This window comes from Oryctolagus cuniculus, chromosome 5 (genome assembly GCF_051225735.1).
Source record: "Oryctolagus cuniculus isolate XC-2025 breed Fujian yellow rabbit chromosome 5, ASM5122573v1, whole genome shotgun sequence".
Classification (NCBI taxonomy): Eukaryota; Metazoa; Chordata; class Mammalia; order Lagomorpha; family Leporidae; genus Oryctolagus; species Oryctolagus cuniculus.
In genome coordinates this window covers 2,132,411-2,156,214 of record NC_142871.1, presented here as the reverse complement: position 1 = coordinate 2,156,214, position 23,804 = coordinate 2,132,411, and the positions used below count along the sequence as shown (strand labels likewise).

At 62.1% G+C, this 23,804-nt stretch overlaps 1 protein-coding gene across 1 annotated transcript in view; it reads right to left on the bottom strand.

Moving 5' to 3' along the window:
* RPS6KA2 (ribosomal protein S6 kinase A2) overlaps positions 1–23,304 on the bottom strand; it is a 294,253-nt gene extending 270,949 nt beyond the window's left edge. Inside the window, exons 1-2 of the mRNA XM_070073285.2 lie at positions 23,161–23,304; positions 19,300–19,359 (exon numbers count right to left, since the gene is read on the bottom strand). Of these exons, the coding sequence (XP_069929386.1) occupies positions 19,300–19,359; positions 23,161–23,223 (123 nt within the window). The 5' untranslated portion in view covers positions 23,224–23,304. The remainder of the gene's footprint in view (positions 1–19,299; positions 19,360–23,160) is intronic.
* Positions 23,305–23,804: the final 500 nt, after the last annotated feature.

Here is a 23,804-nt window from a genome sequence, read left to right as displayed (position 1 = left end):
TCTCGGAAAGCAGAACGTCAATACACCTAATGCGGAAATGCCCACTGTTCCAAGAGAGGCCCACTGGCCAAGCTTGCCCAGCAGGATTCGCTACGTCAGCCCCCAGAGACGTGCTGGGAGGAGACAGAGCCCTCTGGGTAAAGTCTCCTGTGGGCACAGGTTCAACCTGTCGCCTCCAGCAGCAGCCCGGGCTGTGCCTGCCGTGAGACCTCTGAGGGCTGTTCCACAGCCAGGACCCAGGAGGCGGGGCCTGTGGGCGCAAAGCCCCTCCCAGCTGGCCCGCCCACCCCTGCCTCCCGGGGCAGCACGGAGGCCGCTGTGTCACGCCGCTGACCTGACCTGGGGCCGGGTGACAGGCGCCGTCAGCATCGGGCAGCATCGGCAGCACGGAGGCCGCTGTGTCATGGCCTTCTCTGCCCTTCCCCAGCCCTTCCCCCCAGGGTTATTTTTGTTCCATTTCTGTGGTAAAAATGGAGCATTCGTTTAGGAGAATAAATGTAGCACCTGAAATCTGAAGACGAATAGAGACAGAGGTTCACTGTGCCTTTGGAAAACGCAACCCCTGGGCCGGGCGCTGTGGCGCAGCAGGTAAAGCCACCGCCTCCATGCTGGCAGCCCATCTCAGCACTGGTTCAAGTCCCGGCCGCTCCTTCAAATCCAGCTCCCTGCTAAGGCGTCTGGGACAGCAGCGGAAGATGGTCCCAGGGTTTAGACACTGCCACTCACGTGGGAGACCCAGATGAAGCCCCTGGCTTCAGCCTGGCTCAGCCCTGGCCATTGTGGCCATCTGGGGAGTGAACCGGCGATGGAGGAGCTCGCTCTCTCGCTCTCTCTCTCTCTCTCTCCTCTGCTCCCTTTGTAACTCTCTCAAATAAATAAATAAATAAAATGATCCATCAGACAACGTGGTGAAAGTGGACATCACCTGTAAGCGCGTGAACCTCACCCGACCTGACCCCACGGACAAACGCTGAGTCAGAGGGATCGAAGCTCCGGCCGTAAGACCCACGACGGCAAACTCTCAGAGGAAAACACGGGAAAAGCTTCATGACATGGGAAACGATACACGGACGACAAAATTGTAAAGCCACAGTCAACTTGGCGGCCCACGGAACGAGAGGAGACATTTACAAATCACACATCGGGGGAGGGGCTGATATCCAGGGTGCACTAGACACTCTTACGGCTTAACAACAGAAAGTAACTTGATTTTTAAAAACTAAGCAGGAAACGCAAGCGATATTTCTCCAAAGAAGACGTACAAACAGCCAGTCAGCTCATGTGAAGGTGCTAACCATCACCAATGCCCAGGAAGATGCAGATCAAAGCCAGTCCTTGGGGCAGCCACTGTCAACAAACAGAAAACAGCACGCGTGGACGTGGACGTGGACGTGGACGTGGAGAAACTGCACGGCTTGTGCCCTGCTGGCAGGAACGCAAAAGGCGGCTGCTGTGGGAAGCAGCAGCAGCGCCTCCCGAGGTTCAGGAATGGGTTCTGGTGCCGCCCAGCCGTTGCCTCCGCTCCTGCACCCCAGAAGCTGAGAGCAAGGCTCCAGCGTGTCTGTCTGTCCACGCTCACGGAAGCTTTGCTCCAGACCAGAGACCGAGGTGGAGGCCACCGACATCAGCCAGCTCGCCGTGGCTGTAACAAAACACCCAAGACAAGCCCTGGCGAAGGAAGGCTCACGGAGCTGGAATCCACAGTCGGAGACCACGCAGGCCACGCTGGGTCAGCCACAGGTGAGGCCAGTATGTGCGGAGCGAGGGTCCTGCGGCAGAGGCAGGAGGGGGAGGCCCGGAGCCCCCTCACCCCTGCTGTCCCGTGGCCTCTCCTTACACAGCCCCTGTGAATTGCTCGCTGGCCCCTCCCAGCCGGCCCCACCCTAATGCCCCAATCCAGCCAATCACTTCCCAGAGGCCCCACCTTCAGACACTGCGATCAGGTTAACTATCCATTAATGACCAGCAAAAATCCACCGAGTATTAACATAAGACTACGGGGGACAAGCCTGCGGCGTGTGAGTCTGTAATATCCAAGCCACAGCATAACCGCGTGTCCAGCGCGAATGAAGGGATGAACTAAACGTCTCACACACGCGTCTTCAGAAAATCCAGGGATGTCGAAAAGATAAGCTTATTTTGGTGCAAAAAAGAATGCAAACAGCATAGCTTTTCCATAACACGTGTTTTCTGTGGCCATTTTGAAGCCCTCATGCACACACGCGTGTGCACATACACCCACGCATGGGTACATCTATGTGAACACCAGTCAGCCCATCAAGCAGGAACGAATTCTAACACAGGTTACACCAGGAATGAGCCTTGAGTCCTTACGCTGAGTGAAACACCAGGTTGGCACTCGGTACCGCCGCTGTCACCGCTGGGGACCTGGCACCCACACTGGAGCACCTGGACTGGGTCCTGGTTCTGCTTCCTGCTGATGCACGCCCTGGGGCGGCTCCGAGGCTGGGCCCTGCCGCTCTGGGAGGCCTGGGTTGAGCTCCTGGCTCCTGGCTTTGGCCTGGCCCAGCCTTGGCTGTTGTGGGGAGTAAACCAGAAATGGGAGATGTCTGTTTCAGTTGATTTCCAATTAACTGGAAAAATATAGAAACTGTTAAGAAAGTCGCTGCCACGTTTCATTTAAAAAGACAAGTACTGTCTGGTTGTCCTTCCGAGAGACCCCGCGGGTAAAACGTTGCAGGGACAGGAAGCAGCCGGCTTCTCCCTGTACGCGGCGAGGGGGAGCTGGGGGAAGAGGCGGGCAGGTGTGAGCTGCCCCCTTACCAACGGTCCAGGCGGGCAGTGTTATCTTTCTCCCCACAATCACAGAACAGACACAGCCAGACCCGGCCTGGGACCTGCCCTCGGCCCGTGCAGAAGAAACCACGCGCAGCTACTCAGCCACGCCATCTGCAGGTGCCGCGGGGCCGCTGTGCCCGGGCAGGTGCAGCACACTGCCGGCGCCCGGGCCTCGAGGGCCGAGATCCACACGGTGGCTGCCTCAGCTCCCCGTGCCCACTCCCAGGTGCGACCCAGAGCCACGCCATCTGCGCTGGGTACAGAACAGTCCTCTCCTCCCCTGCCTTCCCCTGGGCCCCCTCCACCGGCTAGAGCCCGAGCACCAGGCTCCTCTGTCCCCCTCTCCCTCCGCATCCCGACCTGCCGAATGTCGCCAACCTCGCTGGCCTTACCCCTGCAGGACCAGAGCCCACCTCCTCCAGCCTGACTCAGAGACCCCCTCGCCCTGGGGACCCCAGGCCCTCCCCTGCCGACGAGGGTGGGCCTGGCCTCTGCTGTCCGCCCCTGGGGAAGGTGGGCCTGGCCTCTGCTGTCCACCCCTGGGGAGGGTGGGTCTGGCCTCTGCTGTCCACCCCTGGGGAAGGTGGGTCTGGCCTCTGCTGTCCACCCCTGGGGAGGGTGGGCCTGGCCTCTGCTGTCCACCCCTGGGGAGGGTGGGCCTGGCCTCTGCTGTCCACCCCTGGGGAAGGTGGGCCTGGCCTCTGCTGTCCACCCCTGGGGAGGGTGGGCCAGGCCTCTGCTGTCCGCCCCATCCTCCTCTCGGGCACAGGGGAGCTGGCGTCGCACCTTGCCACCCTGACAAGCAGAGGCCGGACACAGACACAGCCCCTGGCCACTCGAGGCAGTGATGGCTTGGAGCATCCCCAGAGGGGCGGCCGTGAGGGCCTGGCCAGGAGAGCAGGCGCCCACCCCGCTAGCACCTGCTCTGAAGCCACCACGCCCCAGGGAAGGGTGGTGAGACCAAGCCTGGTGTCCATGCCCCTCCCTCCCCAGGCCTCTCCCGGGACGGGCGGGCTGCACCCTGCCCGCAGGGCTCTCCCATCTCCCCAGGCCTGGACTCGAGCTGCAAATGGCCATGGAAGCAAACCTGCAAGGTGAGAGCTATCTCAGTTGCAGCCCACCACAGCCACGACCACGTAATCTCACAGGAGACAGACTCTGCGTGGCGAGGGGCGGGATCCCGGGGTGGAGGAAGAGCGTCAGGCACCCAGATTCCCAGCGTAGCCTGGAGAGGGGCTGAGAATCGTCTGGGGGTCCCAGGGCCGAGGGTCCCCCGAAGGGGTAGCAGGTGTGATACCCAGGCACGGCCCCGTGAGCTGGGCCCAAGGCCGGGACCCCAGCACCGAGCTGGACCCACTCGGCACACGGACAGCAGAGGCCGAGCAGGGCTTGAGCCCAGTTTGGATCCACTCCTGCCCGAGCCCTGGCTTGAACCCTGCCTCTCCACACCAGGCCCGCAAGGCGGCGCAGCCCTGACACGCGGCGGCCTGGAGGTGGGAATCCTGTGGCTTGCTGTGCCGGGAGCCTACAGTGCTGAGGAGGCCGGCTCCACCCTGCAAGCAAACCTCCCTGGACCTGCGGCGAGAAGCAGGCCGGAACCTGCTGTGTCTCTAGAATTCCAGTGTCAGCAAAGCATGTCGAGTCCGGAAAACTCACGGATGTGTCACCAAGCTCCGATTTCGACGTGAGCCACCGGGGAAGGAGTCCGAGTTAGGGAGGGCACCCGTCACCGACACATTTTCTATTTAGTTCTGTTAGTTTCCAGCCCTCGTAATGAAGGGAACGAAACACCGGAAAAGAGTTTTTAAGCCAAGACTTCCCCAGTGCCTTAAAGAGCAAACTGTATTCATAATTTTCACATGGAAATGTCTCCCGACACACGGAGCTTGCCAGTGTATTTGGAAACAGCTCGCCGTCTCAAGTCAGAGGAGTTTGCTTAATGAGGACGCTCAGACCTCCTCCCCCACAACGCAGATAATTCTAGCAGCCGGCACGTCCGCGGGCCCCTGCGTGTGCGGCCGTGAGCTGACCGCCTGCCCGGGCCCCGGCACGGGTGCCGCCTGTGACTGAAGCTTGGTCCCCAGGTGGCCCTGCGGGAGGTGCTGTGACCTTCGGGGTGGGGCGGTCCCCGAGGTGGGGGGGATGTGGGTCGCCAGGGCTGCCCTCAGAACGGGCCGGGGACCCTCAGTGCTCTCCGGCTTCCTGCTTGGTGCCCTGCCAGACGCACCTCCGGCTGCAGCCCACAGGAGCCAAGCCGAGGGGACCCCCGACGCTGGGCCTGGAGCCCCCACGGCTGTGTGCTAACAGGGCTTTGCGCAGAGGGAGCCGCTGTGGGAATTCCAAGGGAGCAACACAGAGCTGACGAAGACAGATGCTGCCTCGTCTCACCCTCACTGCCACGAGGCCACGGCACGCACCGCCCTCACACGTGAGGGCACCAGACAGGAGAGCCGGAGCAGGTCACAGCCCCCTGACGGCACCGAGCAGAGCAGAGCGAGCAACAGCGGAGATAAAACTTCCTACTGGGGCCAGCGCTGTAGCCCAGCGGGTTAAAGCCCTGGCCTGAGTGCTGGCATCCCATATGGGCGCCGGTTCTAGTCTCGGTTGCTCCACTTCCTATCCAGCTCCCTGCTATGGCCTGGGATGGCAGTAGAAGATGGCCCAAGTCCTTGGGCCCCTGCACCCGCATGGGAGACCGGAGGAAGCTCCTGGCTCCTGGCTTCGGATCGGCTCAGCTCCAGCGTTGCGGCCATCTGGGGAGTGAACCATCAGATGGAAGACCTCTCTCTCTCTGTCTCTACTTCTCTCTGTGGCTCTTTCAAATAAATAAAATAAATCTTTTTAAAAAAACTACCTGCTGTATGTAGTGACAGCCGCAGTGACAGAGCAGAGAACTAAACATGGACTTGGCCTCCATCGCACAAACTTTGAGGCTGTCACTCCCCTCGTTTGTAGATTTTAATGCCAGACTTATCTCAGGACGATTTGCCTACAGGAAAACTCACTGCCTTGGCGGGTACAGACCAATGCCTTTACACACGTGGAAAGTCCTGGGGCCACCACGACCAACTAGAGACAGCCTTCCCTTCCCCGGCTCTCCCCCGGGGCCCTTCACGGCCAGGTCCTTCCTGCCGCCCACACGTCCCGGGAGCCGCAGGCCTGTTGGCATGCATGTGCTGCACACGGCACAGCTCTGAGGTCTGGCTTTGCTCCGTGTAACCCAAGGCGCTTGAGGCATCACGGAGCCTCGGTCTCCTGAGCCGCCCCGTTCGCAGAGGCGTCACACACTTGTCTGTTTCCCAGCAGTGGTGGGTGTTTGTTTCCACTGTTCCAGTGTGGTGTGCTTATGAGTAAAGCCCATAGGAGCTTACGGGAGACAGGAAGACGTCTCCCCTCTGTGGATCACCCCCACAGAAGGTCGCAACGGCCAGGGCTGAGCCAGGCCGCAGCCAGGAGCCTGGAGCTCCAGCTGGCTGGGACCCTCCGCTGCTTTCCCAGGCGCTTCAGCAGGAAGCTGGATTGGAAGTGGAGCAGCTGGGACTCGAACCGGCACTCGTACGGGATGCCGGTGCCACGGCAGCCTAACCCCAGTTTCCCCCCTCGTACACCCCGAGTCTGGAGGGGACAAGCCTCGTGCAAACCAGAGCCCTGCACCAACAGCGGAAGGAGTCCCCGGTCCTTACACGGGCGCCAGCGCCCGGCGCTGTCCCACGGCTCAGCCGCAGCGGCGGTCGGGTGTGCGGCGGCAGCGGGGCGGGATTTTAATGACGACTGCAGAGCAGCCTTTCCCGCGTGTCTGCCATTCTTACCTTTTGTTACAACATCTGCAGGCCGGCGCCGCAGCTCACTAGGCTAATCCTCCGCCTTGCGGCGCCGGCACACCGGGTTCTAGTCCCGGTCGGGGCGCCGGATTCTGTCCCGGTTGCCCCTCTTCCAGGCCAATTCTCTGCTGTGGCCAGGGAGTGCAGTGGAGGATGGCCCAGGTGCTTGGGCCCTGCACCCCATGGGAGACCAGGAGAAGCACCTGGCTCCTGGCTCCTGCCATCGGATCAGCGCGGTGCGCCGGCCGCGGCGGCCATTGGAGGGTGAACCAACGGCAAAGGAAGACCTTTCTCTCTGTCTCTCTCTCTCACTGTCCACTCTGCCTGTCAAAAAAAAAAAAAAAAGTCTGTAGAATTGCTCCTTTTCTTTCTGGTGTTTACCTACTTATTTCCTGGCTGAGAGAGCTCCTCGTGTAATCTGGATTGAACCTCCTCAGGGGTGTGTTTTGAACAACGTTTCTCAGCCTGAGCAGGCTCCTGCCTGTTCTGACAACGTCTTCTCAAGGACAGAGTTTTTTTCATCAAGTGCTGGGAGGTCCTGTTTATTCTTTCTTTTGTGGTTCACACTTACTGTGTTTTAACTAAAAGAAAAAAATAAGTAAACCGATTTTATTGTTTTACTTTTTTGCATTTAGGTCCGTGATCCACTTCCAGTTACTTCGGGAAAAGATTGGAGCATCGCGACTTCACTGTTTGTTTACTACCACCCGGCTGGCCCAGCACCATTGCCAGGAGGCCGATTTCCCCAGTGAACTTCACTGGCGTCTGCCGCAGCCGCCAGCCCAGCGCAAAGGTGCGGGTCTCTCTTCACCCACTTGTACGCCAACGCGGGGCTGTGCTGATGGTTCCGTCTCTGTGACACGGCGGTAAGACACACAGCCTGCCTCGCTTGGCCTGTCTCTCGATTTCCGTGGCAAGTCCTGGGAGCCTGCCTCGCTTTGCCTGTCTCTCGATTTCCGTGGCAAGTCCTGGGAGACACGTGCTGAGATGCTGGCTGGCGTCGCCCTGGGTCTCAAAGCCAGTTTGGGAAATCTGTGCCTCAGCGCTGCGTCTTCTCGTTCACAGTCTTCGCGTTCGTGTTCTTTCTCCGAAGCGTTTTAGTGGTCAGTAAACCTTTAGCATCCTTTGTCCGGCTTCTCCGGCATTCCTCAGCTTCCCCGGATGTGCTGTGTCTGCGATCTTGCTCATTCGTCTGGGGGTATTTTTGCAGCTGAATCTCACACGTAAGGGAGCTGAATGCAGCTCTCTCTCCCCGGCCCCCGCCTTGCTGCGCTGTCAGTAACTTCCCGGGGAATGGGGGCCCACGTGGTGCAGTGGACACGTCCTCCTTGCTCCCAGTCTGGAGGCAAAAGCCCCGTCTTCCCCCGTCCGGGCGTGACACCAGCCACTGGGCTTTTGTGCAATGCTTTATTAAGAACGGCTCCTTTTATTCGCAATTTATTATGTTAAGGATGTGCCCTTCGTTCCTAATTTTGAGAACTTCTGTTAGGATGGATTCTGAGTTGTGTCGCGTGCCTTCTATGTGGCTACTGAGATGACTTTTCTCTTCGTCTGTGATATGGCGAATCACACATATTTTCAGATGTCAAAATGCATTTGCAGTCTTAGAATTCCTGCCTGGTTACGAAGCCTTATTCTTTCTAATATACTGGATGCACTTGATGCGATTTTCCCGAGCTCTGTCCGTGCGTGCTCGGGAGCAGCGTGTCCCGTAGCTTTCCTTCGTTCTGGGTGTCTAGTTTTGTGTGAGGGTAGTGAGCCAGACAGCCCGCCCTCCCGCTCTGCTTCCGGGGCGGTTCACGCAGAATCGGCACTATTTCGTCCATAGATGTTTAGCAGAGCCCACCGGTGAACACATTGGGAGTTCCTCAACCACAGGTCCCGTCTCTAACAGAGCTAACACCACGGGGTTTACGCACTTGCCCTCCGATTTCTCCCTCTGCCGTGTCCGGTCTGTCGACAAGCTCATCAAAGAGCACTTCAGACTTTGATCTCACTTTTCTGGAAGTTCCCAGCACGCCCACCGGACTCCGTTTCTGGCTGTCACTGCTCTGAGTTTCTGCACACACTGACCTTTGCCACCGGCTGCTTTGCTGCGTGAATGATCGTGGTTCTTTACGTCCCGTCCGGCGGTTCCAGCTGCGGGTCAGTTTTGAGGACGGGTCTGGTTTTCCGTCTTAGTCATTCTGGCCTGCGTCGTTTAGTTTCCTGTAATGCTGTGTAGTGTGTGTGGAGGGGGCGTAGACATGGAGGCAGGTAAGAATTCCACCTAAATCTGGCCGCCCTCTCCCATCAGAGAGGTCTTCCATCCACTGGTTCACCCCCCAGACGGCCACATCAGCTGGCGCTGTGCCAGATCGAAGCCAGGAGCCTCACCCGGGGCTCCCACGTGGGTGCAGGGGCCATCGTCTGCTGTTTCCGGGTGCAGTAACCGGGAGCTGGATCAGAAGAGGAGCAGCTGGGACTCAAAGCCGGTGCCCATGTGGGATGCCGGCGTCACAGGCAGCAGCTCACCTGCGCGCCGCAGCGCCGACCTCCTGGCTCTGGGGTTCATGACGACACAGCTGCTTCCAGGGTTCGGGCCTTCAGACTGTCCCGGGGGCGCTGTGCCATGCTCCTGGGGTGCCAGAGAGCTTTTCAGAGCCCAGCTCTCGGCAGGTGCCCTGCGCACCTCACCCCCACTCCCGGGAGACTGACGGCGTTTCTTGCCGTCATCGGCTTGTGGAGACCCGGGCACTCCAGCTTCCTGGTCCAACCTCAGTCTTACAGGAGGCGCCAGGGCCCGGGCCCAGGGCAGCCCACATCTGCTCCCCATCTGGGAGGGTGCAGGACCCGGAGCTCCCGGCCCCAAAGCGGCATCGGCCCTCTTCCTTCCCGCGCGTCAGGACTGCGCCGTTTCCCACGGCCTCCCTCTCCCAGCCTCGGCCTCGCTCTCCCCACGATGGAGCCACAGTGGCCGCGCTCTTCTGCTAGATTCGTGCCGGGGGCTGTGGCCAGATGGTCCCGAGACTCCCGCAGCAGTGGGCTTCTGGGGCCGGAGTCGGGGGCTTCAGCTTGCACAGCGCCCAGAGGCCTCGGGTCCTGCACTATGCAAGGGAGAACTCAGGAGCCAGGAGGGCCTGTGGTGTGTGACACCGCCCAGGGATTCCCTCAGGTCCCACCTGCCCCATCCTTTGTCCCGTGTGGCGAGTGGGTGGACGCCCGTCTGCGGGACTCTAAGCCGGCGCCTGAGCCCACACCAGCGTCACCGCTCTGCCATGCTGGGTGGTGGCCGGGCCTCCCACTCCTTCTCCAGCACAGGCGACGCAGCTCTGTCCCCTGTGGGCTGCAGCCCCCCCCCCGCTCTGTCCCCTGGGGGCTGTAGCCCCCCCACCCCCGCTCTGTCCCCTATGGGCTGCAGCTCCCCCCCCCACACTGCTCTGTTCCCTGTGGGCTACAGCTCCCCCCCCCCGCACTGCTCTGTCCCCTGTGGGCTGCAGCTCCCCCCCCTGCTCTGTTCCCTGTGGGCTGCAGCTCCCCCCCCGCTCTGTCCCCTGTGGGCTGCAGCTCCCCCCCCTGCTCTGTTCCCTGTGGGCTGCAGCTCCCCCCCCGCTCTGTCCCCTGTGGGCTGCAGCCCCCCCCCCGGCTGCCTTGCTCTCTGGGGGGCTTAGAGCCCTTATGGCTTTGGGGATTTCAGTTTCTCGCCGTTAGCAACGCTCTCCTGTGGATTCCACACCCTAAGTAGAAGTGAACCCCAAAACATTTGTCATGGCAGCTGGCTGACTGTTTGCTTTTTGCAAATATCCGATTCACACATCTCTTCCTGAAGGATTGAAACAAAGCCATCAGCCATCACATGAGAACCGCAGACTGAGGAGCAGATGTGTCACCTCACAGCGGGTCTTCCTGAGTTCACGGCTCCCAGCACAGCGCCGACTGCACGCACAGCCACACGCAGCCGAGGGTCACACACCACGTCCCCATCTGCTCACCACCCCAGCATGGCACTGACTCTGCACGCACAGCCTAGGGCCCAGGTCACACACCACGTCCCCACCTGTTCACCACCCCCAGTGCAGCCCTGACTGTGCACACCCACACGCAGCCGAGGGTCACACACCACGGTCCCATCTGTTCACCACCCCAGCACAGTGCTGACCCTGCACGCACAGCCACACGCAGCCGAGGGTCACACACCACGTCCCCATCTGCTCACCACCCCAGCATGGCACTGACTCCACACGCACAGCCTAGGGCCCAGGTCACACACCACGTCCCCACCTGTTCACCACCCCCAGTGCAGTGCTGACCCTGCACGCACAGTCACACGCAGCCGAGGGTCACATACCACGTTCCCACCTGTTTACCACCCCAGCACAGCACCGACTCCACACGCACAGCCACGCACAGTCACACGTGGCCGAGGGTCACACACCACGTCCCTACCTGTTCACCACCCCCAGTGCAGCCCTGACTGTGCACACCCAGCCACACGCAGCCGAGGGTCACACCACGTCCCCACCTGTTCACCACCCCCAGCACAGTGCTGACCCTGCACGCACAGTCACACGCGGCCGAGGGTCACACCATGTCCCCACGTGGTGCGCAGGGAACGCCTCGGCCGCGGGCTGGGCAGCTGGATCTCTAAAAGCCTGTGTGGTGGCCGGCAGCTGGCGAGGGCTCGGTGCTAAAATTAACGGCTGGCGATCGATGTCCCGGCCCACAGAGGTGCGATTCGGCTCCCGCTGGTTGCTTTCAAGGAAGTGAGCAGAACGGGGAGGACAGCTAGCTCCTGACTTACAGAGAGGCTACCTTTGACCTCCTGCCGCGAGGGCTGGGGGAGGGAGAACGACGTCACGCTGTCTGTGCCGATGGCTTCTGGGAGAAGCTTTTGTTTTTGGGTGGCATACTGGAATATTATTCTAAGATTTATTTATTTATTTGAAAGTCAGAGTTACAGAGAAGGAGAGGCAAAGAGAGAGAGAGAGAGAGAGAAAGTCTTCCATCTGCTGGTTCACTTTCTAAATGGCAACAATGGCCAGAGTTGGGTCAGGACAAAGCCAGGAGCCAGGAGCCAGGAGCTTCCTCCAGGTCTCCCACGTGGGTGCAGGGGCCCAAGCACTTGGCCCATCTTCTACTGTTTCCCAGGCCATTAGCAGGGAGCTGGATCAGAAGTGGAGCAGCTGGGACTTGAGCCGGCACCCATATGGGATGCCCGCACTGCAGACAGAGGCTTAACCTACTACTCCACGGTGCCAGCCCCTCACTTGACAACTTATAAGAAAGAAAAAGCCACAGTGAAGCGGCTAAATCTGCCCCGTACCTGATGCCGTCACACTTTGTGTTTCTAAATGGGAAACACAAATGACTTCTTTAACTTTGGGGGCTTCTAGGACAGCCCACCAGTTTAAAAATAGTTGCCATCCCCAACCAACCACCCGGGGCCGAGGGCTCTGAGAGCCAGAGGTGCAGGCAGCCGCGGGGGCTCAAGCGCCCACACCCCGACTTCAGCCCCGTGAAGCCGGCTGAGCACGCCTGCTCTCTCAGCCTGGAAGATGTCAGAGTCGCGCTGCTTTCTTAGAATCAAAAAGAACAAAAGTTTACCTCTCCAATAAGTAACACGTTCAACTGTCAAATAAAACCAGTATTGTCTGTACAGAGAGCAAAATACCCACGCTCCTGGAAGAGACGTCGCAGTGCCGAGAACTGCCCGCGCCCGCAGGGCTCTGCCCCATCAGCCGCCATGGATGCCGGGGGCCAGAGGCTCTGCGCCCCGGGAAGCCTGCTGGGAGTGGGGTCTCGGCCCCCCGAGCTCCTGGGCCAGGGTCTGCAGTCTCACCCACATCTCCAGGTGGAGAGGGCGGCCAGAGGCGCCTGTGCCCCTGGCTTCCTCTCCTCCTCTCCCCCGGGGAAGCGGCCAGGCAGTGCAGCCAGAGCCCCCTGCACCCCGACGCCGGCTCCAGAGCGGGGCAAGGGTGGTTTGGGAACGGTTTCCCGAGGAGCATCACAGCCCTCCAGGGAAACAAAGGTCTGCCCTTCACACCTCCCCTCGCTTCTTCTGCGGCGCTCAGACAGCTGCAACTCTGAGAGCGTTAGGATTTCCCCGGAAACAATGCTTTGGAGAGGATCCTGCGTCTCCCCGTCCCCCACCCGGCACCCAGCAGGGGCGCTGTGCAGTCAGCTGAGGACACTGGACAAGGGACCCTGTGACGGGTCCCCTGTTGCTGGGCACAAGGCGGGAGGTTCTCAGGGCACTGCCATGGGACACACGCTTTATCCTCCCAACACCACGGCTGCCCTCTAATGGGTCAGCATGGTGGGGGAGGCTGAGCAGGCAGAGGACGGAGTCTATAAAACCCACCCTCCAAGCGTTCTCTTGTCCACACTGGTCACCGCGACCCCAGCTTGGAGATCAGAAGCCCCAGGCCACCCCAGCCCACCCGGGGATGCATTTGAGACATTCCATCCCTCAAGAGAGAGACTAAGAGGCCGCCCCCAGCAGCGTCGGCACATGCATGTGGAATTGGCAGTTACGGATCTGAAAAGCAGGCACCAGGTGCCACTTCCGTGCCTTGAGCCCGGCCCAGAGCAGATGCTCAGCCACTGTCCACAGAGCCTCCCCCGAGGGACCTGGCGCTCCGACCGCTGGCTTCCTGTGCACCCAGGGGACACCGGATGGCTCCGTGCCCTGCACACAGGTGGAAGAAGGTAGGTGTGGAGGCCACGGGAACCTGAGCACCGCGGGGGGCCCAGCCCGTTACTCTGTGTGCACTTGGCACCGAGGGATGTTTTGGTGCCACAGCCCAGAAAAATACGTTTTAATGATTCCCTGGAGATCCGTGTGACTCACGCGCGTTGCAAAGGCTGCCCCCGCCCCCGCCCCCAGCTGCACGCCCGTCGCACGTCGGGAGGGTGCTGCGGCTTTGTTTTCCTTCTTGCTGCTTAGAGATCTGCCCTCACCGACGCCCTGCGTCTCACTGGGATGTGGAGGGGAAGCCTCCCCGTCCAGAAGTGTTCGGGTGACCCATCCGGATGAATGAAGTGTGGGGGCTCCTAGAATTCCTACCGCTTAGTAGCAGGAGGGGACGTCGAGGTGCTCCTGGAAAATCCACCTTATCTGAATTCCAACTTGCCACGAACGTTTCGAAGCCCTTGCATAAATCCCACCTCTGGGGGCCGGCGCTCCCTGCCAGCGAGCCTGGGAAAGCAGCGGAAGATGGCCCGAGTGCTTGGGCCCCTGCACACACCTGGGAGACCTGGAAGAAGCTCCTGGCATCGGCCTGACCCAGCCCGGGGCCTTGTGGCTATTTGGGGAGTGCACCGGCGGATGGAAGCTCTCTCCCTCTCTAACTCTGCCTTTCTAATAAACAGTAAGCGGGGGGCTGAGCTGCTGGGCCCTGGGGTCCCCCTCACAAGCTCTGGTGGAGTCGGGGTCACACCGCCTGCAGCTGGGCCCTCCCTGGGAGCCCGGGACACTGAAGGCTGACAGCAGGGCCTGGGCGGCCACCCACGGTGCCTGCACCGTGCTTTAAGGAGGGGCTGAGCCACTGTGTGACAGGAGCTCCGGTTCTTTCCCAGAAAGCCACGCCCCCGGGTTGGTGCCCCGGGGCGAGCAGGGATTCCCCGAAGGACGTGCACCAGGGAAAAAGCCTGCATTTGGGATTTCCTCATCCGCTGGTTCTCTGCTGCCCTCATTTTAAGATTTGTTTATTTATTTGAAAGACAGAGTTACAGAGAGGCAGAGAGAGAGAGAGGTCTCCCATCTGCTGGTTCACTCCCCAGATGGCTGCAATGGCCAGAGCTGTGCCAATCTGAAGCCAGGAGCAGGAGCTTCTTCCAGGTCTCCCACGTGGGTGCAGGGGCCCAAGGACCTGGGCCATCCTCTACTGCTTTCCCAGGGCACAGCAGAGAGCTGGGTCGGAAGAGAAGCAGCTGGGACTCTATCTGGCATCCATATGGGATGCCGGCACTGCAGCCGGCGGCTTTACCTGCCACAGCGCTGACCTCATGACGTCATCTCCATCCAAAAACCAGAGGGAGGGTCACAGCCATGCCCCAGGCCCCAGTGTGCCCTCAGGGCGGAGCCCTGTCTGTCCGTTGTGTTTCCCATGCAGGCAGCAGGACGGGGCCCCCACACGGGAGCTGCATCCGCCCCAGACCAGACCTCAGGGCCCCCTCCCACCTGCGGCGTTGTGGCGCTTGGCTTTGCGTTCAGCAGACGTTGCAGCACAGAGCAAGGTTCTTGGCTGAGGGCATGAGCGTCACTTCCCTGCAGAATGTGGGGTTTTATAAAAACCACGGCACAGCCGCCCACTCAGGCCCTCTGCTGGGGCGCACGCCAGCCCCCGGCCCCAAGGAGACCTGCAGAGCGAGGCTGGCTCTGGACTGGGGGCTCTGGGATCTGGGCTCACGTCCCCGGCTGGTGTCTGCTGCCTGATCCTCTCCTTTCAGAGAGGAGCTGGGGGGCGGGGTGAGGCGCTGGCTTGGTTACAGAGGCAGAAAAACGCGGGTTTGGGGAGTGTTAAGTGCAGTGGGCCGTGATGGGCGACAGACACGTGAGACGGAGGCGTCCCAGGGCTCAGAGCCGGCTCCTCGTTCGTGAATCCTGGCGAGTCATTGCCGCTTGCCCATCAAATGGTGCCGCGACACAGCGTGCGTGTTAGCCTGCATTGCTGCCCCAGTGAGCGCTGCTGCCTCGGGAAGCCGGGGTCCGGGTTCCCTCCCCAGAGTGCGCTTACACACAGAGGGGTGCCCACGGCTCTGTCCACACGGTGTGTGCACACACCACCCCCGAGCCAGGCATCGTGTCTGCCAGGGAGCAGCAGTGAGACACAGACGCGCAGAGGAGTAGGCACTGCCTGGCAGCTTACGTAACACCCGCCTTTGGAGACGTGAGCGGGCTCTAGAAGACAGACGCACGCAAGGCGGCGCGCGGGGCTGGGGGGCGGTTTGGTGAACTCTGTGAAGCTGCGATTGCGCGGCTCCTAATTCCTCCATTAATTCCTAAGCTGCATGAGTCATCCTGCCTCACGCCTGTCAGACGTTCGAGATGTTTTTGCTTTGCTTCCTTAAGGGGAGCAGAGAGGCTCCGTGCCGATCCTGGGGGGGGGGGGGGGCTGCTCTGTGGGAGACTGTGGGCGCTGGCGCCCAGGCCGCGGGCCGAGGGCCGAGGACCCCGGTGGGCTGGCTCCCTGCCGCAAGCCCTCCCTGGGCTTCGGGGGGCCCCTCCTCGACCAGAGCTCCCTCCCTGAGCACAGAAGTCGAGGGGTCGGGCACTCAGAGAGGGGTCATGGCAGGGATGACGCTGGCAGGATGAGCTGCCCGAGAGGAGGCCGCACGCCCAGGCTGGCATGTGAGTCCCCGTCACCCTCCCCTGGAGAATGAAGGCTGAGAGCGCCATGCCCTCTCCCCCCCCCCCAGAACTTCCTGCTGTGCTGTGAAGACGAGGGCGGCACTCGCGGAAGGGGTCCAGCCAGCGGCCCCGGGGAAAGGAGGCGGAAGCAGGCTGGGCCTCGCCAGTTTCTCTGGGCCTCATCTTCTAAGGCAGCCTACGTAGGAAGATGGTCTTTCTTCTAAAAACACCCAGAACCCCAACACGGGAGCCCTTGGAAAACGCTACGTATGCTTTTCCGTGCAGTGAAAATGCACCTAAAAATCATCAACGTGTCCCGGAACACAGAGGAGCACGCAGACCAGGGGTCGGGTGGAGAGGAGGCTCATCTGCACCTCCAGTGGGCGGGGCAGGTTGGGCCGCCCCCTGGCACAGGGTCTGCTAACACCACCTGTCCATCACAACTCAGGTCAACGCCCCCAGCCTACCCGCCCAGCCCAGCACCTCAGCAGAGCCCTGCCTGGCTGGCCGAGCGAGGACCGCTCTCCCCATCACAGCACCGCCCAGACCCCCAGGTGTGGTTGGGGGTCTGCCCAGCCCCCTCTGCGCCATTGGTCAGGTCGCTCGGTGAACCCTGGGGGGAGGCCGCATGGCGGCCATGCAGGGCTTACCCCAGGCCAAGCGGCACACATGATACGTGATTTCCACCCTGAACCCGAGCTCTCTGGGGCATCGCACCCCCCAGCTCTCCACTTGGCCAAACAGACGTGAGAAGAGGCCGTCCACTCACGCGATCGCCCTTCCAGGCTGTGGTCTGGCCCCAGCGACGTCCTCCACAGCAGCACTCCCTGGGCGCCTGCCAGGGCCCCCGCTGCACGGCTCGGAACACGAAGGAAGCTTCCAGGGTGTGGGGTGAGGTCAGCCTGGGCCCCGCCTGCGGGCTAGGGTTAGGGCGCCTGTGCGGGGGGGGGGGCTTTCCGTCAGCAGCGGTGAGAAGGCCCGGGTAGCGCTGACCCGCGGCTCAGAGGCCGACCGCCCGTCTCAGGCCCAGTGGTCACACTAGCCCCGCTCCAGAACTTCTCAGAGGCCGGACAGAGCCAGACGGGAGGTGCACTTGCAGGAGGGTCACCGCTGGGGTGCTTGTGCCTGAGATACCCCAGACGTGTGCCTGAGATAGCCCAGACGTGTGCCTGAGATAGCCCAGACGTGTGCCAGACTTCAACAAAGGGTGAGGAGGGCGGGTATGGCCAGGCATCACACATCAGAGCCCTGGTCCATGTCCCGGCTCCTGGCTAACATGCCTGGGAAGGCAGCAGAAGATGGCCCGAGGGCTTGGGCCCCTGCCACCCACGTCAGAGACCAGGATGGATGTCCTGGCTCCTGGCTTTGGCCTGGGCCAGAACTGGCCACGACGGCCATTTGGGGAGCGAACCAGTGGATGGAAGCTTCCGTCTCTCCCTCTGTCTCTCTCTGTGTCACTCTGCTTTTCTAATAAGTAAACCTTTCAAAGCGTGAGACGCACTCCCCAGGAAAGCCGAGGGAGCGGCTGATCACGGCACGCCGTCCTGGCCGCGTCCCCGCCTCCTTGAGCGTGGCCCACGGGGTATCAGTCAGTGTCCTTGACTGAACGGACGAGAAAACAACCACCAGTTTGAGTGATTTCTTTCCTCCAGAGAAAGATAACCTTCCATCATCCTCCCCATCACACGGCAAAAAGCGGGACCCAGCACACAGCTCGGCGGCCGCTGACGGCCTGTGACCCGGCCACCGCTCCTTCCGGCTCAGAGCCCTCGCAACCTCCCCTCGGAAGGCAGAGGACACGTGAAGGAAAAGATTCCCGCAACAGACACGCGACAGCTGCACGGAGAACCTGACCGCCATCCTCCGCGGCTGTGCTGAAAGCCGCGCCGGCCTCCGGCATCGCCCGCCCGCCCGTCCGTCCGGCGCATCAGGAGAGAAAACGGCTTTCCCAGGATGCTCCTCGTTACCCCACAGACACCACGCACGCATCCAAGTACCCGTATCGCGGCGCTGCAAGTACCCCCGCGCTATGCCCGCTGGCTTCTTCCCTTCGTTAAGAACCAAAGATCTGTTGATTCCCGTCACGCAGACAAGGCGCCGTCAGGATCGGAGAGCTCCCTGCCCCTCCGTCCGCCCTCCTGAACAACGCGGGGAGCTCAGCTGTGTCTACTGCTCCCCTGTGATTCTTCCCCACCCAGAGTCCCATCAGAAACGCCAGGGAGGGAGCCCGAGGCCAGGAGAGCCCAGGACGCCAGCCCTGGCGACGAGCCGGAAGGTGAGCTTGCCGTGAGCTGCTGGAGCACCCGTGGGCCTCTGAATGCTCGCGTGGACCCCCAGCCCCCAGGGGAACGGCGGGAGGAGCCGGGTCCCCGGGGAATGGCTGTGCCCCCAGAGGCTGCCTCGCCCCTTCCGCCCCCGGAGGACACAGCAAGGGACGCACCAGCGCCTGGTCTACCAGCGCCTGCATCTGGACTCCAGCCTCCAAGAGCGTGAGAAGCACACCCGTTGTTTATGAGCCTCCTGCTCGGGGTTTTGTCACCGGAGCCCAGACTGCGGCACTGCAGCGCACAATCCCGGCGCCCGCCCGGCTCCTGCCCGGCAGAGCGAGCAGTTCTGCTGCACCTGTGCTGGCTTTGTGCCCCTCGTCTGCCCCCTGAAGCCAGCAGCCAAATCGCACGCTAATCTGCCTTCGAGAGGCACATCACGGGCTCCCTGGGAACAGCGCTCCCACAGAAGCCCGGCAGCACTGCAGGCAGCGCCACGGCGTGGCTGGCTCTCGTGGACGCCTCGAGCCTTCCTCCTCTGCCCCGCTACTCTGCACACAAAAACCCAGCCCTCGTCTGTTCAGGAAACTCGCTGGCTCACATGCTGCCCACGCTCTGACCCGTGTGGACCCGGCCAGGGCAGAGCTCTGGCTGCAGGGCCCCGGCAGGGACGCAGAAGGTCAGGGCGAAGCTGGGGCTGTGCTCCAGCTGCCATCACCAGAATGCCGGAACCCAAAGGCAGCCAGCACCAGCCGCTCTTCCTCCCTTAGCCAGTAATGGCACCGCTGGAGTCGGGGCCCGCGCGCGCCCCGCGTGCAGGGAGGGGGCTCCTCACAGAGCCCAGAACGGCCTTGGACGAGGCCTTCCCAGCCGGTCACAGCTGCCAGCCTCATGAGTCTCACCTGTGGTCGCCTTGGAGGGCCAGACCACGTGACTTCTCAGCCCCACATGGCCCACGGGCCAGGCGACCCACACCCCTCACTGTGTATTTCCTAAGCTGTTCCCCCTGCGGGAAATTTTTGACTCGCCCACCCTCTCCAGCACCAGCCCCCCCCCCCCCAGCTAACGAGGTCCCCATAGTTACTTCTTCCACGCTGTCCTCCGTGGCAGGCTCTGGGTCCAGCTCCAGGTCCTCCTCCGTGGTCTGACAAGAGAAACACACGTAACACAGTTAGCACCGCCGGGGGGGGGGGTCCACGGCCCCCCGAGAGGCATCAGCACCCAGAACACTAAGTGCACACTCAGGGCAGGTCGGGGGCGGGGGCGGGGGCGGGGCCCGCCCTCTGGCCCCAGCACCGGAGTGGACTCGGAACCACAGGCCGCCGGAGCAGGTGTGGCACAGCGGTTCTGTCGGCGCAGGGGATGCCCACGTCCCACACCAGAGCGCCGGCCTCGCGGCCCGGCTCCTTTGCTTCCAATCCCAGCATCCTGAGAGGCGGCGATGGCTCCCGTCGCTGGGTCCCTGCCACCCTCGTGGGAGACCTGGACCGAGTTCCCAGTTCCCGGCTTCGGCCTGGCTCAGCCCTGGCTGTTGTGGGCATCTGGGGATTGAACCAGCAGACGGGGGATCTCTCTGCGTCTTCCTGTCTGTATCCCTACCTTTCAAATAACGAGAAGACAGATAGATAGATAGATAGATAGCTCAACCCCCTGGTAACCTATCTTCTTAAAGAGGCCCCAAACAAGGGAGTTTCGCATCCAAAGTTACAAGCTGCCGGGTCAGCGATGCGTGCAGAGGGCTGCCCGCGGGTGCAGAGGGCAGCGAGGTGACCTGATGCAGCGGGGACGTGGGTTTCTGGGACGCCCAAAGCCTGCCATGGTCAGGACAGGAACGGGGGACAGTGAGGGCCCTCGTGGCCACTGCTGAGCCTCAGCTCAGTGGAGAAGGAATTACCTCAGCGCGGCCACGGCCTGGCCCTGAGGACACACAGCCGTGCTCCCGCAGACGGGGTCCAGGGCTCCGTCTGCCACCTAAGGCCCGCCGGCACCTACGCCCAGGCCTGTGGAGAGAACACGGCGAGACGCCGGCGGCACACGCTCCGCCATGCACGCTCAGAGCCGGCGGCCGCTGCCAGTGCTACGCCCAGCTCCACCTTCTCGCGGCCGCCGTGACCAACCGGGCACTGGTGTTGGAGTGGCTCGGCGTAGGAAACAGGGCTTCTCCCTTCTCCAACGCCTGATGACATCACAGGAAGAACAATCATGGGTTCTCCTCCAAAAGGACGCAGAGGAGCCGGGTCAGCAGGGCCCGCAGGCGGCTCCCCCACGGCCCCCCCCCCCCGGCTGGAGCAGCCCTGCTGGGGTGGGGGATCCAGCTAGAGCGTAGCTCGCACACACCACCCAACGCGATTCACATCCCAGCCTCCAGGCCCCATTTCTGCTTCAGCCTGCTCCCCCTCTCCGTGGGGCGATCCCAGAGCAACTCAGAACCCCGCCACTCCCGGCCCCGTGGCCGCCGCCGGGACGCCTCTTCTGGGAGCGCACCTGCCCTCCGGCCCGGCACCCCCAGACACTCGGTGAGCGGGTCCCCCAGATCACAGGCCCGGCACCCCCAGACACTCGGTGAGCGGGTCCCCCAGATCACAGGCCCGGCACCCCCAGACACTCGGTGAGCGGGTCCCCCAGATCACAGGTGCACGAGAGGTCAGAGGGCAAAGTGGGAAGAGGGCATGAGAGCGAAACCAGAGCCCAGGGAGCCAACTCCCCCCTGGAAGCCCCTGTGGTGTTAAATGAAAACAAATGACTACAAGCCCCAAAACCTCAGAGCAGGTGAGAACTGCGTGCGTGCTCTTTAACGGGTTTCTGTGACATTTAGTTTGTTTTCAGAGGCCAAGTGGACCCCGCGGGCTGCCTGCTTCCTTGTTTGTTTGTATGCAAGGTGGAGATAGGGAGGGGGAGACAGACTCTTCCATCCGCTGGTTCACTCCCCAAATGGCTGCCACAGCCGTGTCTGGGCGAGGCTGACGCCAGGAGCCCCATCCGGGTCTCCCACGCGGGTGCAGGGGCCCAAGCATGTGGGCATCCTCTGCTGCTTCCCCAGGCCACAGCAGGAGCTGGACGGGAAGTGGAGCAGCCGGGACTGCCCCTGCTGCTCCGTATGGCTGCTGGGGTCCTAGCGGTGGCTTCCTCTGCTGGGCCACGATGCTGGCTTCTTTAAAAGGCTTTTATTTACTTTTATTTACTTGAAAGGCAGAGAGACAGAGATAGGCACAGAGCAGTGTCCCACCTGCTGGTTCTTTCCCTAAGCGCCCACAGCAGCCAGGAGACAGGAACGCAGCCTGGACCTCCCACAGGGGTGACAGGCCCCAAGCACTGTGTTGGGAGGGAGCCAGGATCGAAGCAGAGCTGGGACTTGAACCCAGGCGTGCGTCCATCTCAAGAGGCGTCTTAGCTGCCGTGCCGAACGCCTGCCCTGGTATTGGAGTCCACTGTCGGCTCTGAGTTCCAGAACACAGGGCTCACATCTTTGTGCACCCCTGACTGGGGCCGGGGGGTGGGGGACACGGCCCTGCCTACTCTACCACAGGCCCTTTGCACCTACAGTGCTTGCAGGGTCACGACTTGTCTTCAGAGCAGCCTGGACGCGTGTGTTGCCAGCCGCCGGCAGCTGGTTTCAGAGGCCCTTCAAGCACAAGCTGTCCCTGCGCGTGCAGCTGTGTCACGGCGGCCACGGGAGGCCCGCGTCCCAGCAGGGCCGGCGCTCGGCTGCTGAATGAGCCCTCCCTGCCTGGGCAGGACGCACAGCGCGGCTGGGATGTTTAGAGAGCCGCCAGTGAGGAAAACGGGCTTCCAGCTTCACTGCTCGCGCGTCCATTCATTCAACAACTCTCTCCTAGGAGAGAAAGCAGCCTTGCACTGGCAACCCCTGGCACCAGAGGGCTCTGTCCAGCACCAGGGACAGCTCACGGCACCCGGCAGCCTCCTGTCGCCTACCCGACCTGGGCTGCCGGCCAGAGGCAGCGGGGACCAGTGCGTTCTGAGACGGCGGCCGCACACCCGGGCCAGGCTCGCCGGTGGCTTCTGACCTGACGCATGCCAGCACCGCTCAGTTTGCCTGGCTGCCCAGGAAAGTGTTAGCCATAAAATCAGAAGGAATGTCCTGGTAACACAGAATCGCTGGCTCCCTGGGAAGCTGTTCCGTGCGTGCCTCGAGGCGCACACGGCGTATCCGTATAAACAGAATTCAGCCTTGCCAGGAACGAGTTGGCAGACGTGGCGCTGAGTGGGGGGATGCGGCTCGGGTGAAGGCTTGGATGTGATGAAGGTTTAGTAAGTTCTTAAAATCAGTCACCACACAACACGAGCCGTGATAAAGAACACGGTGCATCTAATGATGCCGGTGTCCACCGTGGGGGACTCTCTCCCAGGAAACATGGGTGCTGGCCGTGTGGAATTCAGACGGAGCAAACCAAACTCCGGGAGCAGAGCCATCTCCCCAGGGAGGTGCGACGGCCGAGGCACCCCAGCCCGCCCTGGGGCTGGGCAAGGACACGGCTGTTGCCTCACCTCGTCCCTCTCTCTCTCTCTCTCTCTCTCTCTCTCGTCACCCCGAGCTCTCCTCCCAATCTGCCCCTGTGTGCCCTCGGCTCCCTGCCGAGAGCCACCACCATCTGCTCTGCCCCGTCCTGCACTGCAGCAGGCCGGGTCCTGCCGGGAGCCACTTGTTGAGGGTGCACACGGACACTCGCCCTCCGTCTCTCTCTCTGTCTCTCTCTCACACACACACACGCACGCGCACACACACACACACACACACACTCCAGGGTGCAGCCTGAAGTTCCCTGAGGGCAGCAACTGTCGTCTCTCCCTGCCCATGTCGCTGCGCCCACCCTGACCTGCCAGCACAGCCACCCAGGTCCCCGCCACACGCAGGCCGCTCGGTCCACCTGCCACGCAGAGGGCTTGGAGACCGCGGAAAAGTGCATCCTCTCCTCCCCACACTCACCTCCGTCTCCATGGGCTCCACCTCTATCTTCTTCCATAGCTCCAGCAACTGTGCAATCGGCATTTTTTAAAACTTTCCTTCCCTCCGATGGAGCGATGACAGCAGGAAACCAGAGCAGCAGGGGCAGCACAGGGTCCCGGCAGGGCGGCAGGAGCCGGGCTCAGCGAGGGCCAGGCGCCACGCTGAGGGGCTCCCGGTGGGCAGGACCCCGGGGGCTTCCGGATGGCCCCTGGCGGAGATCCCGGGCCGCGGCGGCGGCGGCTCAGCACAGCGGCTGGGCTCCGGCTCTGGCTGGGCGGGGAAGGCAGAGCAGCCGCTGCAGCTCCTGGGAGCTCCCAGCCGTACTGCGACTCTGGGGAGCGCGAGCGCGCGGCCTGGAATCCGGAGTCTCTCCCCAGCCCCCGCCCGCCCCTGCCACGCTCTCTCCTCCCCCTCACTATTTTACCTTAATTGGCTCTAAACGAGGGGTGAAAGTTGAGTCTGAGGATGCTGCTGCCATAGAAACCCCATAGCAACCAAGGACTGGGAAGGGGGGAGCCAGCCGGGGCTGCAGGTTCAGCCCCTTCCCCCGCCCCCTCCCGACTCCCCACCCCTGGAGAGGGGACACAGAGACAGCTGGACGCAGCAGAGCCGCCTTCTCCGCG